The sequence below is a fragment of the Platichthys flesus genome, chromosome 24, assembly GCF_949316205.1.
Source record: "Platichthys flesus chromosome 24, fPlaFle2.1, whole genome shotgun sequence".
Taxonomy (NCBI): Eukaryota; Metazoa; Chordata; class Actinopteri; order Pleuronectiformes; family Pleuronectidae; genus Platichthys; species Platichthys flesus.
In genome coordinates, this window is record NC_084968.1 from 5,899,843 (window position 1) to 5,917,725 (window position 17,883).

Here is a 17,883-nt window from a genome sequence, read left to right on the forward strand (position 1 = left end):
AAAAAGCAGTTTTCACTGAGAGCTTGAGTTTGGAATGCTTCGCCCCAAAAGCCTTTGCATTAGATCAGCATTTTATCTCCTTTCCTCAGAGCTGCTGCTGAAAAATCAAGCTAAATGGAAACAAATTAATAGAGTGAAGCCTGGCTGGAGAGAAAAATTACATTTCTTGTTTGGATTTTATTGGTGGTGGAAATGAGTCCTTAGCCCAAGTGAAGGAGTTTAAGTACCTCGGGGTCTTGTTCGTGAGTGAGGGTACTATGGAGCGTGAGATTGGCCGGAGAATCGGAGCAGCGGGGGCGGTATTGCGTTCGCTTTACCGCACCGTTGTAACGAAAAGAGAGCTGAGCCGCAAGGCAAAGCTCTCGATCTACCGGTCGATCTTCGTTCCTATCCTCACCTATGGTCATGAGGGCTGGGTGATGACTGAAAGGACGAGATCGCGGGTACAAGCGGCCGAGATGAGTTTTCTCAGAAGGGTGGCTGGCGTCTCCCTTAGGGATAGGGTGAGAAGCTCAGTCATCCGTGAGGAACTCGGATTAGAGCCGCTGCTCCTTTACTTAGAAAGGAGTCAGCTGAGGTGGTTCGGGCATCTGGTAAGGATGCCCACTGGGCGCCTCCCTTGGGAGGTTTTTCAGGCACGTCCAGTGGGGAGGAGACCTCGGGGAAGACCCAGGACTAGGTGGAGAGATTATATCTCAACACTGGCCTGGGAACGCCTCGGGATCCCCCCGTCAGAGCTGGTCAATGTGGCCCGGGAAAGGGTTAGGCCCCCTGCTTGAGCTGCTCCCCCCGCGACCCGACCCCGGATAAGCGGATGACGATGAGTGAGAGATGAGTGAGTGGTGGTGGTTACTGAAGTTTACTGCCACATACAGATGGAAAGACTAATGGAGGCTCTACATTTAAAGTAGGGATGCTCTAATATAAATAATCAAACTAAACTGCAGTTAACATTAAACTGTAGCAACAGCTACACAACAAACATCCTGATAGTCTTATGTGTAATTCAGGTAATGTTTTAAACTCCTGTTTCCAACGCATCTTCAGTCTTTATATTTTAGCATCTATACCTATTGAGAGTTAAAACTGCCTTGAAGTAAATCCTTTTCTTGTTCTAATCCGATGACACGTTTGATTGACCCCAGCTTCTGTTACCCACGTATCCCCATTACAAAAGCAACACGCTCTCCGGAGGCATGTCATTCTCCTGTTCATGCCCATCACAAAGTATGACTTAGTTTATAAAAGCGTGATCAAATCATAAAATAGCTTTATGGTAGATAATAGATAGTGAGTTTCTTCGGAACACCATGACCCAACCTCGTTTCCGTGTTCGCTTAGAGAGTTGTGTGAGTGGGATGAGGGACAGCGTTTTGTCAGGTCGCTCGATAACGTTCCATCTTTCCCTCCGGCGGCTGAGCAATTAACCAGAAGCAGCAGATGAAGACGAGAGATCATTACGGAGGCTAACCGCTAACGATCAAATCTGCCTGTGTGTGTGTGTGTGTGTGTGTGTGTGTGCGTATGTTCTTGAGTGTCTGTGTGCTTGCTGTTTGTGGCTCTTTTCCCATGTAAGGAAACATGGAGGTAATACTGCAGTCGACAGAGAAAATCATTAACGCTCGCTTTGCCTTCCTGACTCGAAACCTCAGCCCTTATGCTCACCATCCATCCTCCCCCTCTCATTAGATATGACTGAATCCAATGCAAAGTCAAGCTGGAAAGTGCAGACTTTAAAGTTTCATATATAATATAATATAATAAGAAAACCTATTTTGTAGTTGAAGAGTCCAAGACGTATGACCTGGAAAACCTATATGACCTTTCTATATACAATGTGTGACCTTTCTTTTACTTATTGACTGTCCAAGAACCTAATGGAAACAAATGCAAATCATTTATTCCTGTGTCTTAATTCTTGTGTCAAACTGCGCCTACAGAACCAGTCTGAACTGGCTCAGACAAACAGCCTTAGTTCTCCTATATAAGATCCTTGTATTTGACTGTTCATCATCTTCACTCTGAGATCACTGTGACTCTCTGTGTTGATCCTTTCTGCAGAAAGCCCCAATCAAATACACACAGACAAATTCGGTGTTCCAGCCTCTTTTCAGATTTCCATCAATATGGCTTGCCTCTGTATCCTCATGGTTCATTCCACAGCCTTTCCATGTAGCAGGGAAATGCAAATTTGTGTCTTTTCAACAGCTCCCGGTTGCACCATCAGCACATTCACAGAAGTACAATGTGTCAGCCTGAATCATGTCTACACTCTCAAAGTCATGTGCACCCCAGACGAACAAGTGCTGACCCTCCCTTAAGCCCACAGCGCAGTTTACATGTTGGCTTATATTTACCTCCAGGTTTTCCTTTTGCCAAAACTGAAGGACAGGAAGTGGAGGAGGATGGATTTGGTGGGGTCAAAGTAAGAGTTGCTCTGGTGTCGTTGCGTGCCTCTGCTGCTTGAGCTGAAAGTAGACCATCTTGTTGGCCGTGACTTTTTTGCAAATTAAGTAGCGGCACAGACAGGACCCTGCAAGCAAACAGCCTCTTTAACACCAACTCAGCTGCAACAGCGTGCTTCAGCTGCTAATCCACTGGCACCTGTGAACCCTCCAGAGCCTTTTTCAACAAAGTGTTCTGTGATCTGATCTCCACAATGTCCGACCTCAAAGAAATCAGTGGGACAAAATATAACCAGGAGCAATGGCACAGCTGCATGCTGGGAAGTTTCAACACAAACATACACTGGTACAAGCAAAAAACTAATTTAATGCTATTGTTAAAATGTGTATTACAGTAGACAGTAAGTATTTAACCTTTCAATATTTAGCACACACACACACACACACACACACACACACACACACACAAGAGGACAGCATGAGTGATGGTGAGTCAGCAAAAGGTTAAGCATGTGATCATACCGAGCTTAACCTTGAACATGGTCAGAATATAATTTGTACAAGAAGTGTAAGAGAGTGTGTGTGTGCGTATCTCGACATGATTGTGTGTGCGTGTCTACGTTGTCACTTGCCGTGCAGGGGCAGGGCTTCAGTATGTGAGTCATGTTAAAGGTTGTAATGTCAGTGTCGTCAGTATTTCCCTCATCAGACTCAAGTAGAGATTCAGATGGAAAACACGATGAAAAGACTGAGGAGGGACAGAAGACAGAGAATTGAGTGGCAATCGATGGAGGACCTATTATTTCTGGTTTTTTTTACAGGTGACTGGGGTTAGAGGTCAAGGGTGTGTGTAAGTGTGTGTTTGTGTGTGTGTGACTGACGGCTCTTCACAGCAGGCTACTACCCAGCACAAGTAATGTGGTGAGGGGGAGCGCGGTTGGTAATAAGAGCTGCCTCTGAAAGATGATGTTTTGAAGCAGAGGAGAGGATGTGTTCTGAGAATTGCACAGAGAGGGGCTGAATGAGAGCGATAATTTAAAAAAACGTAGACAAGTGGACGTGAAAGAGGAGGAGGAGGAGGAGGAGGGGGGTGAGGATAGATGGAGGAAAAGCAGGAAGTGAGGGAGAGGTTGTTTGAGGAGAGATGAAAAAGGAGTTTTTCGCCACCTTCGTATCTCGCCTCAGGCTGTAAAAAAACAGTCACAGCGAATCACACCAGCCTCACACGGTCCTATGTGTTCAGATTCAGCTGCTGTCTTGATCCTCCTCTTCCTCTCCGCAGACCATTAGCCATATAGCTGCCCTCTGTCTCTGCAACAGCTGAGGAGAGACAAGACAATGAAGAGGAAAAAGGTCTATCAGAGTGGAGATTCAGCTTTATTTTGAAGGCAATGGATGTTTTGTATATGATCCATTTTAACCAAGGAGGAGGGCCAACCAGGAAGATGATACATATTTCTTCGTCAGTTTATTTGTTCACAACGTATTGTGGCACATAAAACACAAAACAAGACACAAAACAATACAACTTAATTTCATATTATAAAATTATGATTATTATGATCACTTTAAGGAAAACATTTAATTTGATTAGGAGAATAAAGTCATTATTTTAAACACACACAAAAAAAGTTTAACCTTTCACTGTATGTGGTCATCATCACCTCATAACTTACTGGAATTTAAGTAATCTTGTGCAGAACAGAAACCTGAGCTGATACTCTATTGATTGGATAAATATTCTGTAGCGAGGTTCTGAGACTACAGCTAAAATGTTGTGGATAAAACGGCATCAGCATCTTCACAATGTAACACAAATATGCAACTTTTCTTTTCCAATTCCATTTTAGTAAACTTTCCTTCATCACCCTTAAGGCCAAAAGAACTGAAATTAAATCCAAATCAAGATGCCTGCAGGTGCATGTATCTGCTCAAAGCATTCCTGCAAATGGTTTGCTCATATTACTATCTACAGAAGAAACAGGATACATTTGAAGGGCCATTATCTAGATGTCATGAATGTGCCTCGTGTGATAAGATGACATATCACAACAAATATAGCTTTGAATTTAGTGTGATGAAACATTTTGGTTGAGATATAAATGTTAGTGACTGATGTGTCAATTACTCAAAGATGGTAGATTAGTCCTCTTTTTAATAAACATGCGTTTTTATAGCAAATGCTAATACATTTGCCATAATTCATTCTCTTGCAAAGGGATTATTATAACGCTAAATGACAAGTCGCAGCATTTAAACCTGCATCTACCCAGCAGCTGCTCCATATGTCCCATGTTGCAGGTGATGAATGTGCAGCCTTTAATGGTAATGAGCCATCCGAGCTTTTGCCATGTGATCGGATTGAGATGTGAAAGTGATAATACACCTCCTCTTTCTCTCTATGAGACACCAGCTGTTGTGTGGTTTAATCCCACCACTTTTATCTCATCCATTTTTTTCGGACTTCCCTCTCACCTCTCCTGTCCTATTGTACACATATTTTTTGTTTTGTGTGTTTTTCAGACGTCAACATCAACTCTTTATTGTTAAAAACAAGGGATGGGTCTTCAGCGCTGGGAATTGTCACTGAAAGGAAGAACTTATCAGTGCAGTCATGCCAACCCTCTTCCTTTCATGCCCATTATCTCAGGCTGCCTCCTGTTTTTTTCCTCTGCCTTCCTCGCCAGGCCAACAGAGCTAGACTGCTCGGGCTGGTCAAGCTACCCTCCACACCCCCCCCCCCCCCCCCACACCCCAACCGCAGTCTCTCCTTCCCACCTCCGTTTCCCTGTCCCATCAATCTTTTGCCTCACGCGCGACATTCCACCTGCTTCTCTTCCAACTTCTCCCCCCCCCTTCCCTTTGTTTTCCTCTCCCTTGGTAGCTCAGGCTCCCACCGCCCTCCTACCTCGGAGCCACTACAGCGCTCTGTTGCCATGACAGCAAAGGTGATGTTGAAGGGAGAGATCACCGAACCGGTTTTTCACCTTTTGTGTTTGTGCGTAAGCAAAATAACAAGCGCACACACACACACACACACACACACACACACACACACACACACACACACACAGAGTGTCCTCAGGTGTCTGAAGGACCTTGTCTGACTTGTTTTTCGTTTTTCTCAATAATCAACACCTCTCGCTTCATACCGTTGCTATGGCAACTCATAGGAGCCTTTACTTGATCTGTCATTGGTTGCAAAGCCGCAGATTGTGTCTATGAGGGGTGGAAGGTACAATTTGAACATTTGTCTGTTTTTCAGCATACATACAATGCAACACAACAGCTTTGCAACAACAGGACACTGATTAACCCAATGACTAAAAATCCAGCCTTGGAAAAGAGACTTACTAGAAAATTATGATGTGTGAGTCCATGGTTGAGTCCAGTGACTGTGGCTGGTCCAGACAAGTCTGTAGTTGCAGATGGTAGAGACATGTTAGACAGCATAGACTCCAGCTGTAACTTAAGAAGGGACAATGTTGGTGAATGTAATGGATATGAATAAAACTAAATATGATTGTATAAATGTGCACGCTGCTGCAAAATCAGTTTGAGAATTAAAATAGTAAATGCAGCAATGGGTCTCGTAGAACACAAAATGGACAGTAAATGTGAGGACTATGGAAAATGAAAGTAATGATCATGCTATAAAATGTAAAAAGTGACAGCCTGCTGGTTGGTACCAGGTGGCTGCTCGGCCTGTATAGATGACATTTTTATGCCCCTTTAAGAATGACCAAGTTACATTTGTATAGTTTTTAAGTACTACAATCGTCCAGGTGAGGGATGGTGCAGCAGTACGTAACGTATAATAATGTTTATAGCACATCAGCACAAACTCTATTGACATGTTCGTCAGGGTCTTCTTTTTGTAATTTTTGAAATTGTTGCATCTGTTGCATGTTGGAAAAGTCATCGACACCCCTCCGGGAGGATCTCCTGCTTTGTTCTCACATGGACTCCTGTGAAGTTCCTGCAGACGTAAGGGGGCCAGATGGAGAAAGTCCACAGAACTCTGGAGGCTCTCACTCTGACAAGTGTGTGTGTGTGTGTGTGTGTGTGTGTGTGTGTGTGTGTGTGTGTGTGTTTGTGTGTGTGTGTGCCTAACGTGAAACTTGTCTAATTGTCTCAGCGTGAAGGTCACTTCCACGATGACTCATCCCCTCTTTCCCAAAGTGCACTGGGGACATATCTTTCCACAGACAGACCGTTTTAATCAGGAGATAAATGACAGACTACAAATGGCACACAGTAGTCACTGTGACCTCAGGGCAAAACATTCAACTCATTCACTATTTATAATGTAGACCCGAAAGGATTTTTAACAAACTGTTGCCACAATTCTACATTACACCTGCGGCCTATATGAGGAAAAACAGAAGGATCTACCTGACACTGGGACATTGTTGGGGTCTTGAGGATGTAGCGAAGCCTCAGATGTATCTCCCATATCATATTGGAGCTGATGGTAGTGTGTGCACAACTGTAGGTCTGATAGACAGAAAAAATCAAGTCAAACTGAAAGAAAAAACGTCCTTATTAAAAGCATCATATCAAGTACGGTAGGATTGATCATTTTCATACTTATGCAATGCGGAATTCGGAGGTAGAAAAAGATGTACATTTAAAATATGTTTAAAATGTGATATCAAAATTCAACTTTCTGCTTCAGCCTTCTTTCACTTTTCTACTTAGGTAAAATCGAATCGCACCTCTTCCAGACAAATACAATAGAATAATAGGAATCATATAGACAGACAACAGTATTGGTGGTTTGCATTTTTAACTCACAAGTTGATATCAGGTCTTCAACCTGCATGAATTTCTTCCAGACACGTGGATCAGGTGCAGCTCAAGTGATTCAGTGCCTCTGATGCTTGTCCTTTTCTATGCATCAGCCTCAGACAGAGTGATTCATCAGCGGGTAACCTCAAAAGGATGGCAAAAGCTCTGGTGCCCCATGACCTTGAGCAGAAAAAGGCAAAGATAATGAATGAACCAACAGAAATATATGAATGTCATTAAATCGTTCTTTACCATGAAATAAACTTCAGGTTTACTTCTTAATCATTTTTCTCATTTCAGCTTCTTCTCTTCCGTTTCCTGCTCATTTTTTAATCTGTAAATGTCCGATACCCGATCAGGTGGCTGTTTGCAAACCCACATACATCAGCTATTCGCTGACTCATCTCACCGAGCCCTACAATAACTTTCCCCCGCTCATCTTTTACAATTCAGTCCTCTCTTACACATCTACTTCATATCTCATGTCATTCCTCTCAACCACCTCCCTCCACTCCTATCAGTCTGTCCCACACTTGTCTCACCTCATCCTCCCTCCAGCCATCTATCGACTTCCCCCTCTCCTCCTCCTCTGGCTCACTATTAATACTTTCCTCTTCCTCCCCATTCCCTCTGCACATCAACTGTGTGCTTCAGAGGTAATAAGTAGTAGGGTAAAATATGATATGCTACAGCTCAGACATACCAGTGGCTGCAGGCTCATAAGAAAAGAGGACACCGAATATATGTAACTGAGCCAACGTAAACTTGCTAAGGTTAAAACTAAAGAGGAAGAGGCGCTTTTACTAGTTTTTGTTAACAATGAATGGCTTTACCCATCTTACCTGGCAGACATGGATAAAACACATGTGCTCGGTCCCTGAGATCCTCTGTTCCAAAGCTTGTGACTGTTCCAGACGTCAGAAGTAAAAGAGACTGAGAAGCAGCCTTTGCAAATAATACCTACATTTTACCTGATGGCTGTTTTATCCAGTCCAATTCCCACTTAACCTGCTATTTAAATAAATTCTTCTTATTTCATCAGATGTTTTTTTTTTATTGTTTTTACATAAAGCACTTTGTGATGCAAATCATGATTTGTGCTATACAAGTAAAGTTATGGCTTGATTTAAAGAGACTGTTTCACAATGTTAACCACTTCCTTACAGAAAGCCATGTGCCAAACAGCCCAGCAGACATGTTGTAAGATTAGCCTTGATTTAAAGTCCTGTTTCTGTCTTGACAGTTAATTTAAATACAAAATTAATTGTAGATCAGATACAATTGTAGACAATGGGCATGTACATTTAATCAGAATAACATGCTTACAGTCTGTGGGAGGCAAGTGAGCAGGCAAAAGAATTCCCAAAAACTTTAAATTAAGGCAGCAAACGTGCTGGAAGGGAATGAGATGCAAAGAGAAACTCAGAGGAAGAAGCTGACAGAAAAACAGGCAAAGTGAAAATGAATGAATCTACAAAGTGACACAGGAGTGACAGGACTAAATACACACACAGGAAGTGATTGAACACAGTTTAAACCCATCAGTGTCTGGACTCAGACAAAGAAGCAAAAAAATCAAAGACGCTGAAGGAAATAAATTTCCAAATAAAACAGGAAACTTAAAGAAATCAAGCAACTGAAAAAGGCCTGTGAATCCCCCCCCCCCCCCCCCCCCAAAAAAAAAAACAAAATTAATCTTAATCTACAAATCCAAACTGGTTTAGCTGGAGGAGATGAGGAGAAGGTGGATGGGAGGGCTGATACGCGTGGTCCACGTTTATTTGATAGCTTCACAGGATGACAGCCAAAATCATAGAGAAAGAACAGAGCGAGAGAACCTCCTGCTTCTCCAGAGGCTCCACCTCCAATCACATGACGCAACTCGGTGTAAGACTGCAGGCTGGAGGAGAGATGGAAAGTGGGGCGACTGAGGCAGGATGCAGAGAGAGGTGAGAAAAATATGTTCTGGATGTATGAGAGAGAGAAAGGGGGGAGTAAGCAACCTGAGCCAGCTGTCCTCCCCCCATCTCCCCCTCCCCCCTTCACGGGACCACTTAGCTGATATCAAATTCAGATACGATGACTTCATCCTGAGCACTTAGCAATTTAGCAGACATGACATCATCAGACTTGGAGAGGAGCCCGATACAGGATTGCTCTGTCTGAGGCCTGCACCTCAGACAGAGCAATCTTGTAAGACATTTTCTGCAGAGTGGAGCTGCTGCTGAGATCTTACAATATCCAAAACATTCTGCCAAGCTTTAAGGAACAAAATGAGTTTTTTCCTGATAGTTGTTTTGCAAATATGCTTCAAAACTAATATCTTAATGTGTGGAGGTGCTGTCAAAGGCTTTTGTGACCCAAAGTCATTGAACAGCCCGGCAGCACTGCAGATAGATTTTGAGTTTTTGGGTGTCCACACCTTGCATTTTGTGGCTTCAACTCTTCTCCTGTATAAACATGTTCTCAATACACACACACAATATAGCTGGGGCCCCATCATTCACAGGGGCCTCAGTAGAAAGAGAAGTCTGGTCTTCGAATTTCCGTCTTGTGTCCCCAGCTCATGATAAGCAGTGATAAGCCCGAGATGGATTCACCCGCTGCAGTAATAGGACGTCTCTGTTGACCTTTGACAACCCTGTCGCGTGACGCAACCAGTCTTCAAATGCAGCCTCTGAAGAAAGTGGCCCCTGAATTGGGACACAGTGTATATGTCACATGTAGTCATGTGAAATAAAGACTGCAAATTCAGTTTACTTTTCTCAGAACTTGCCATATTTTATAGTAAGGTACATACATTTACATTTCAGCTGTCTTTGTGCTCACAGTAAAGGGGACAAAACACCTACAGTAAACATGATGTGGCTCTCGTGTTTCCAAAGCTAACACGCACACCCACACACTCACAGTCGCGCCAGCACAATCACTCTCATTCCGAAACACACACAGAAATGCGTCCACAGTTACAGTCCCCGGATGCACTCAGTCTGTCCCGGGCTTTTCTCAAACCACCTAATTTAGGCTTTCCTGTAATGATCTATGAAATACCACTTATACTTACAAAACATGTTCAATAAATCAACCAGAAGATAACAAAACAAAGACCGTAAATAAAAACAATCTACATCCTTATGAGGAAAACATTGTCATTACAAAATAAACTTTAATTGTCAACATTTTTTACAGCATCGTCGGGTGTGGTTTTCATACGATGGACTAGGTTACTATGCATGGAAGGAAGAGCAGCAGAAAGAGAAGAAGAAGAATCAGAAGAAGAAGAAAAGAAGAAGAGTAATAGTGACATTTAAGACATTCTGCACAGCACATGGTTACCGTGACAATTGCTTGTTGCCATGGAGATGGTGATGCATGTTACCAGGTGGTTTTCGGTGACAGTCTTTGGGATCGTTTAAAGCTATTGGGTCCCCTTCGTCATGCCCCGCCTTCCCCAGTGAACCCCAACAACTTCAAAGATAAGCAACTGAATGATCGATTGAATGATGACATCTCTTAAATGACCCTCTCCACAACATCAAAGTCCCCTCCCCCTTATTTCACACCCGCCCTCTCTGAAAGTCCAATGGGTACTGGCGAGCAAGACAAATCCTGCACATCCTCATTCCATCCCTCTCGTAGATGGACCTGATAGGATATCGACACCAGAATCCGGGGGTTCTAATCCTCCGACAGGGCATGCCACTTGGCGATCTGGCGGCGCGGGTGGTCACAGATCTCCCTCCAGTGCTCGCCAGAAGTGCTGGCCGCAGACGTGCCCAGCACCAGGCGCCCGAGGACGCTGTTGGGGCTGCGTGAGTTGCCTGTGTCTGAGTCCATCAGCAGCAGTTCCACGCTGGTGTCCCTGAGACCCTCGTCGGAGGGCAGGTCAAAGACAAAAAGCTCATTGAAGACGGGGTTGGGGGAGCACTTCTTCACGTGGGTCTTCTTCTTGCACACGCGCTTCTTTCCGTGGTACATGTTCACCTTGACGTACGGATCTAGAGAGGAAGAAGCACAAGCACGGATGAAGAAAGTACACACAGAAGAAAACGGGAATGGTGGATATCCATCCCTGCAGTGTTTGCAGAGTGGCAGATTATTCCTACGCCAGATCAATACAGTGATCGATGGAGCGGAAGTGATGGATGATAGAAACAAGGACAAATGAGGCTGGTTGTGCAAACACTTTGTGTACGTGTGTGTGTATATGTGTGTGTGTTGAGCTGTCTCTTAAGTGCTCTCTATCACATCCTGATCAGATTACTTATTTGCGGTGGCGTCATTATAGCAACTATCACAGCTTCCCAAGTGGTCTGGGGACAGGAAGGGCAGAATAAACTCATTCACAAAAATGTGAGAGTTTTATTTGAAAGGAAATGTACCTGTGGGTCCATTGTTTTCAGTCTTCGGCAGGTGGCGAGCCTTGAGGACGACCACAGTCAGAGTGTTGGTGGTGGACTGGTAACACAGGGAGAGCAGTAGCTCACCGCGGCCCGAGGACTTCTGTGGAAAGACGGACACAGAGTGGTGAAAACCTAATGTTCAAACCCCGTGAGTTTTCTACATCATAATTACAGTATAACAGTAGACACGGGTTGGACCACACCCATCTTTTAACTGATCTCAACTAAAACGTTTTGTGACTGCATCTTGAAAGTTTGCTACACTGTTTGAAACGTGCTGGGCACTCAACTCACAGACACACACAGGCATGGCAGGTGTGAAAGGAGACAGAAGTGAAGAGACCTTCAGACATCAGAGCAAAATGAAGAATCAGACCGTCAAGATTTCAAAATATCAAAAATATGTTTTAATCCTTTTAGCACAATGAAATTAATTAGGAAACAATGCAGTACTGGGAAGTAGTGGTTCCCAGTACTTTTTACATTTACATTTTCTGTTTAATATTGCAGAAGTTATAAATTAAGAAATGAATGCAAAATGTGTATAATAAAAAAAAAGCACTATATAATATGTTGTTATTGAAATTGTTGTGATGACAAATGCAGCTATGCTAAAAATGGCATCAGGGCCTATGATGAACGACATAATCAGCCCCTGCCTATGGGGCATATTCTCATTTCTTCCCAAGCCACTAAGAGGCTCCCTCATCTTACTCTGCATCAGAGCCGTCCCTGTGTTATTGTTCTACTCTGCACACACCCGAGAGACTCGATGCTGTGATCACATCTAACGGGACATCACGCCTCGGCTCACGGTTGCCATGGTAATGAGGAGTAAAAGTACACCGGCGACGAGTGACTTCCACCCCTGACCCATTGTCCCGCTCTCTGAAAATACATAATGTGTGAACGCTAGCTGTGTTTCTCTGTTCCGCTCCCTTGGGGATGCTGAAGAATAAGTGCTTGTATTTTATTCTGGTGTCATCATGCAGTAAACTGGGCAATGTACACAGCGCCTGTAACATGTCGTATCAATTCCAGGGAGCGCTATGGCTCACAGGCACAAACACACACACACACAAACACAAAAGCATTAGGACAAAATCTTGCCATGCAGACAAAGAGAGCCACCACCCCAGTTTTCAAAGAGGTGCCTCTGATCACGAGTACAAAGGGGATGTCACATAAGCTGAACAAACAACTAATAATCATCTTAGAAAACATCTCACTGTATATCATAAACATAACCACAATTTAAACATCAGATGTAATACTCTGTGAAGTATTCTGTCTATTCATTAGTTTAAGTGTGTAACACATCAGGGTGTGGCAGGGCTGTGCACCATCAACACTCAATACGTGCACTGCACAATGCACCAGATTCACAGCAATTCAATTAAAGAGGTCAAGCATTTTTTCTTCGCACCTGCCAACATCAAACCTCTTGCAAGTAAGATTCTCTATTGTTTGCACAAAATGTTCAACTAGGACGAACTCCTCCCTACAGCTGAGGTTTATTAGATGTGTCTCTCGCGGGACCCAAATGATAAAATAGAATTTAAGCCAGCAGAACATAGTTTAAGACATATTGTCCTCTTGTTGATGAAAGTACAGAGGTAGCTCTGCAGAGAGGGAATAGGGCTTTTATATTCCTCTGAATTGAGCCATGTTTCCCAGCACTGTTAAAGATATTACAGGTATCTACTTTTCCTCTGGGGAAGCTGAAATGTGCAAGAACATATCCGTTTCATCCTGTTAGGCACAGAGCTGCTGTTTTAGCAGAGCTCTGCAAAGTACCACATCAACCCAAGTATTTATAATTACATTGATATCAAATGCTCAAGCACAGCCAAATCTAAAAAACAGGATGTAGATATCACCTTTCACTCCATCCTTTAAATTCAACAAATGTAATGCAACCCTATCTGTTCCCATAATCCTAGTTCCGTGCATTTATACTGTTTCTGTACACGTGGGCAGGGAAAACATACTACAGTGCATGACATTCCTCTGAAACAGGAAATGAGCTATCGTACATTAGTGGCCCTCACGGTTGCCAGGAACAGCTCGGTTGGAGCAGAAGATTACTGACAAGCAGCCCACAGATCCATAATAGTGTGGTGTGGATATCATTCCATTTACTCTACGAGGAGTGTAAATGTCCATGTGAGTCTATTCACTTTCAAACTGGACCTTGTGTTACTTCTCTGATGCTGTTTGGATATGAAAATGATCACTAATTAAACAGGAAATTAACTTGATCAAGATGATTCAATTGTCTAAACCTTGTTTGCTAAGAGGAATGTGTTTGTGTCTGAAAGGGAATGTTCCACGTCATGTTAGATCTGGCATCTTGGGTTGTAAAAAAAAAACAGGATGATAAACTGAAACAAAATGCATAACCCCTGGCCTCAGTATCAGCTCGTAAATCCATAATGGTGCAACACATAAAGTCAATATGTGTCCCCACAGAGACACAAACTTCTCGTCTGTTTTCTCAATTGGCTTAATTTAATAATGACTTTTCTACCCTAACCAGATAGAGACACAATGAAGTGGATTCCTTCTTATGTATTTGCCAAGAAAATGTTACCTTTTATTCAAGATGCAGATTTTGTGTGAATATTTTAGTTTTCATATCTTTATCAAAACTGCCTTGTTGCAGTGTTCTTAGCAACTGGCGACGCAGGAAGTGATGTACCATTGAAAATAATCAATATTGGATAGAACTGGATTATTGACTAATTTTGGAGCTGCTGCAAAATCAGCTAACTTACTGTGAATGTGAATTTTGTCCGAATTATTCCACTGAAATGAAATCCTCAATGGATTGAGGATATCAATGGTGATATCAGATCAATTCAAGTATAAGGTTGAAGTTGAAGATTTAAACAGAACAACACTAATCAATCTCCTCACATCTTACCTTTACATTCCTCTTGATGATCTCTCGGCTCATCAGAACACGCCCCTCGGACAAGTCGATCCCAGACAGGGGGACGAGGGTCTCCCCGATGACCTCATCGCGGGAGAACCTGTCAAAGCTGAGCACCATGAAGTGAAGGGCCAGCTCTGACACTCGTGCCAGTGGGATCCCGTAGAAGCTGAAGGTCTCGTCAAAGGCGGGGTCCAGAGTCTTTCTCAGGACTCTGGTCTTCACCCGGTACTTTTTCTCCGGCAGCAGGGTCAGCTTGATGTAGGGGTCAGAGGTCATTGACTGTTCGTCAGTCGGGGTCAGGCCATGGGCTTCCTGGATGAAAAAGTCAATTCAAACAATCAATTATTTAAGATTTGGTATCTTTTTCAGGGTTATAAATAAACTCGTTGTGAGGACACACACTAAAACACAAACAGCACCTTGATATGGACGATGAATGCCTTCCTCTCTGGCTGGTACTCCAGGGAGAAGTGCAGTGTTCCCAACCCACTCTCCATCTCCTCTCCGTGGGGCTTGTCCACAGCTGGGGTGGGCGCCTGGCTGGAGAGGGTGCTCGATGGTGAAGGGAGGTCACGGCGGTCCATTATCCCGGGCTGGGTAAACCCTGCATGGGGAGACGGCAGCTCCAGGTCTGGGGAGCTCCGCACCTTATGGTGGTGGTGGTGAAATGGTTTGGTGGTGAAGTTGCCATTCAGATCCCGGTTCTCCAGATCCAGATGCAATGCCGGTCGGGAGCCATTTGGACTTGACGCCAGTTTGCTGGTGCCAGTCGGACTAATTGGCGCCATGGTGTGGCAGTTTCCGTTGACATCGGTTTTACCAGTGTCGTTTGTCGTATTGGCGGCAGCCGTGCCGAACTTCTTCTTGCCACTGAGGCTCTCCGGGTAGATGTCGACCCCTTTGAGCATGTGCACAAACTTGTAAGGAGGAGTCTTCTGTGATTTGGTGTTTTTACGCTGGCAACAGATCCACGCAAAGGCTGAAACCGTGAAGACGAGGCCAAAGACACTCACCATGGCCACACCTACTGGCACTGCCACTGCAAAGGAGAACAGGAGGGTGGAGGGAAGGAGAGTAAAAATTAGATTAATATAACAAATTAATGAAAAAAAAAAAAAAAAAAGCAGCAGTGCAGTAACAGATGTTACTGTACTGTTCCTGACTGGCAGAGGCGACTGTCCTGAATCAGATGGAGATGAAAACAACCATCAATCTGTTCAGCCCTGATTAAGAATCATCATCACGGTGTTCGGATATTAGACAGGGCCACAACAGTTCATTAGGAGACAGATGGTGGAAGTAATGAACTGCTGTAAAAACTGCGTGCCGTCCTGATGGCAGATTTATTAATGGCTGAATGCAGATGCACAAATGGAGAAACAAATAAGCTCATTCTGATAATTCAATACTATCTCCATAATCAGTCCATCATATTCAGAACTACAGTGTAACAAGTAAGGGAAGATTTTTTGCCGGAAATACTACAACCAACATCACAGTACTACGCAGATTATTTTTCGTGCGGAGCATCATCACAGAACAGTACAGGAGGGAGGAATTTGCCCAAAGCCCTTTTCTTTTCAAAAGTGTTGGGACTTTAATTCTTTGAATGGCAAAGTCGTATCCTCTAGTATCACTTGAGCGTTGTTATGGAGACACATTAGAGGGATTTTTTGCCACTGAACACTCTAGTTCTTTGTTTCATGGTGCTGAACTGTGACTCGACAAAAACAGTAAAAGAGCTGCCTTCCCATGCAATTGAATAGGTCTATATTAGAGGAGGAAAGGCCCGGACCATATTTCCTGCAGATAGGAGGGTGGCTCAGTGGAAAAGCACTGAGGTTAACACCCTTTCAGAGGGAGAGGGATGGAGCTGGGGTGGGGTGGGTGTATTTCACAACAGATAATCAATATCGCAACATCTTGATTATATATTTACAGATTTATCATACAAAAGCCTGGTTGCCTGGCTGCATTAAAATACATGTAAACAATATGTATTTTTCTTTACAAGTAAAAAGTGATGTTAAATAACAGCCTGACGTCTTTGCTGGCATTTCTGACCATTTGAATTCATATTCTGCATGGCATTTACTGACTTTCTCTAAGCCTGATTTGCTGTGATATTTGAAGGTGTGGCATCTCTCTGACATGCATTACTCATCTGATCTCATTCAGACTCATCCACTGGCACAGAGGAGAGGCAGTCAAATCACATCCTTCTTACAAGCCTGTTTTCTCCCTTTCCCTTCATCAATATTTCAGTCTTTCAAGACAATAACAACAACAGACAGCAGCAGGATATCAGGGGAGGGGGGGAAGACTCCTCTAGCGCTTCGGTAACTCCTACTCAATTCCAGATACAAGTAATATAAATACCAAAAAAAAACTTGTTTATATTGTACATGTAAAATACTTCCACCCTGCTGGTTCTTTTTCCTGATCTTCAGCTGGAGCTATAGCCGCAAAATGGAGGCTGAAAGTCTCCACAGACACAATAGCCAGCAAAATAAGCGCTCAAGTAGTTTCTTGAGTATTATTACTCCAGTACTTTTTGAGTATTAATCCATATTTTTTAAACAAAAATCTAAATTCCACAGCCTGGAAAAAAGGTTTTTGCGGTTGAATCAAATATTATTATTATTGTTATTAACGAGCACCATGAACCCCCCACACTGTCCAACCCGCAGCCCCCCGGGCAGGTGAAGCAGAGATCGGACTCACCGAGCTGGGCCGCCTCCTCCACCACTGGCGCCATGGTCGCTGTCCGAGGTGCTGAACTGCTCCGGCGCTCCGCTTCCACACCGAGCTCCCTCTCTGCTCTCCGGCGGGGTCGCTCTCCCGATGTGCGCGTTTCTTTCTTACTGTGCGCGCGTGTGTGTCTATCTCCGCAAACTATTCAGCTCCGACGAGGTTTAATAATTTAAAAATGTTTCAATGATTCAAACACAAACAGGAGGAGACGCGGAGGGACGCCCTGTTCTCACCGCGCTGCTTGTTCCTCTGTGATGCGTGAGTGTGTCTCAGAGGCGGCAACACCCTGCTCCCTCTTCTTTCTCTCTCTCTCTTTCCTTCTCTCCGTCTCAATCCATCTCTTCCTCTCTCACCCACACCACCTCCTCCTCCTCCTCCCCCCGACCCCCTCCCTGACAGTAACGCTGAGCTCATCGGTGCTGACGCAGTTGTGACGGAGGCTGGCTGTGAAATCAGGACCCCCGGTGAAGCATCACAACAAGGCTGCCAATCCCACAGATTGATGGTGGGGGGACTGAACGGGTTGATAGTCTGCGTCTCTCACCTCCTGTGTGTGCCACCTCTGTTGGACCTTTTCCAGGACCAATAGACC

The 17,883-nt window shown here is 44.0% G+C and overlaps 1 protein-coding gene across 1 annotated transcript; it reads right to left on the reverse strand.

Annotated features, from left to right (window-relative positions):
* Nucleotides 1-8,925: 8,925 nt before the first annotated feature.
* On the reverse strand, nucleotides 8,926-17,584 carry syt4 (synaptotagmin IV). Its single transcript, XM_062383467.1, has 5 exons — nucleotides 17,262-17,584; nucleotides 14,957-15,576; nucleotides 14,526-14,849; nucleotides 11,579-11,699; nucleotides 8,926-11,194 (listed from the first exon to the last, which is right to left on the reverse strand). The coding sequence occupies exons 1-5, from the start codon at nucleotides 17,293-17,295 to the stop codon at nucleotides 10,875-10,877; spliced, it is 1,419 nt and encodes a 472-aa protein (XP_062239451.1). The 5' UTR covers nucleotides 17,296-17,584; the 3' UTR covers nucleotides 8,926-10,874.
* Between the last annotated feature and the right edge of the window lie 299 nt (nucleotides 17,585-17,883).

Excerpts from the sequence above, each read along its gene's own strand:
- syt4 (XM_062383467.1), bottom strand. The coding sequence starts at position 17,295 with ATGGCGCCAGTGGTGGAGGAGGCGGCCCAGCTCG. Across the intron at positions 15,577-17,261 it reads GGAGGAGGCGGCCCAGCTCG|TGGCAGTGCCAGTAGGTGTG; the intron begins GTGAGTCCGATC and ends TCTCCTTTGCAG. Across the intron at positions 14,850-14,956 it reads CATTCATCGTCCATATCAAG|GAAGCCCATGGCCTGACCCC; the intron begins GTGCTGTTTGTG and ends TTTTTCATCCAG.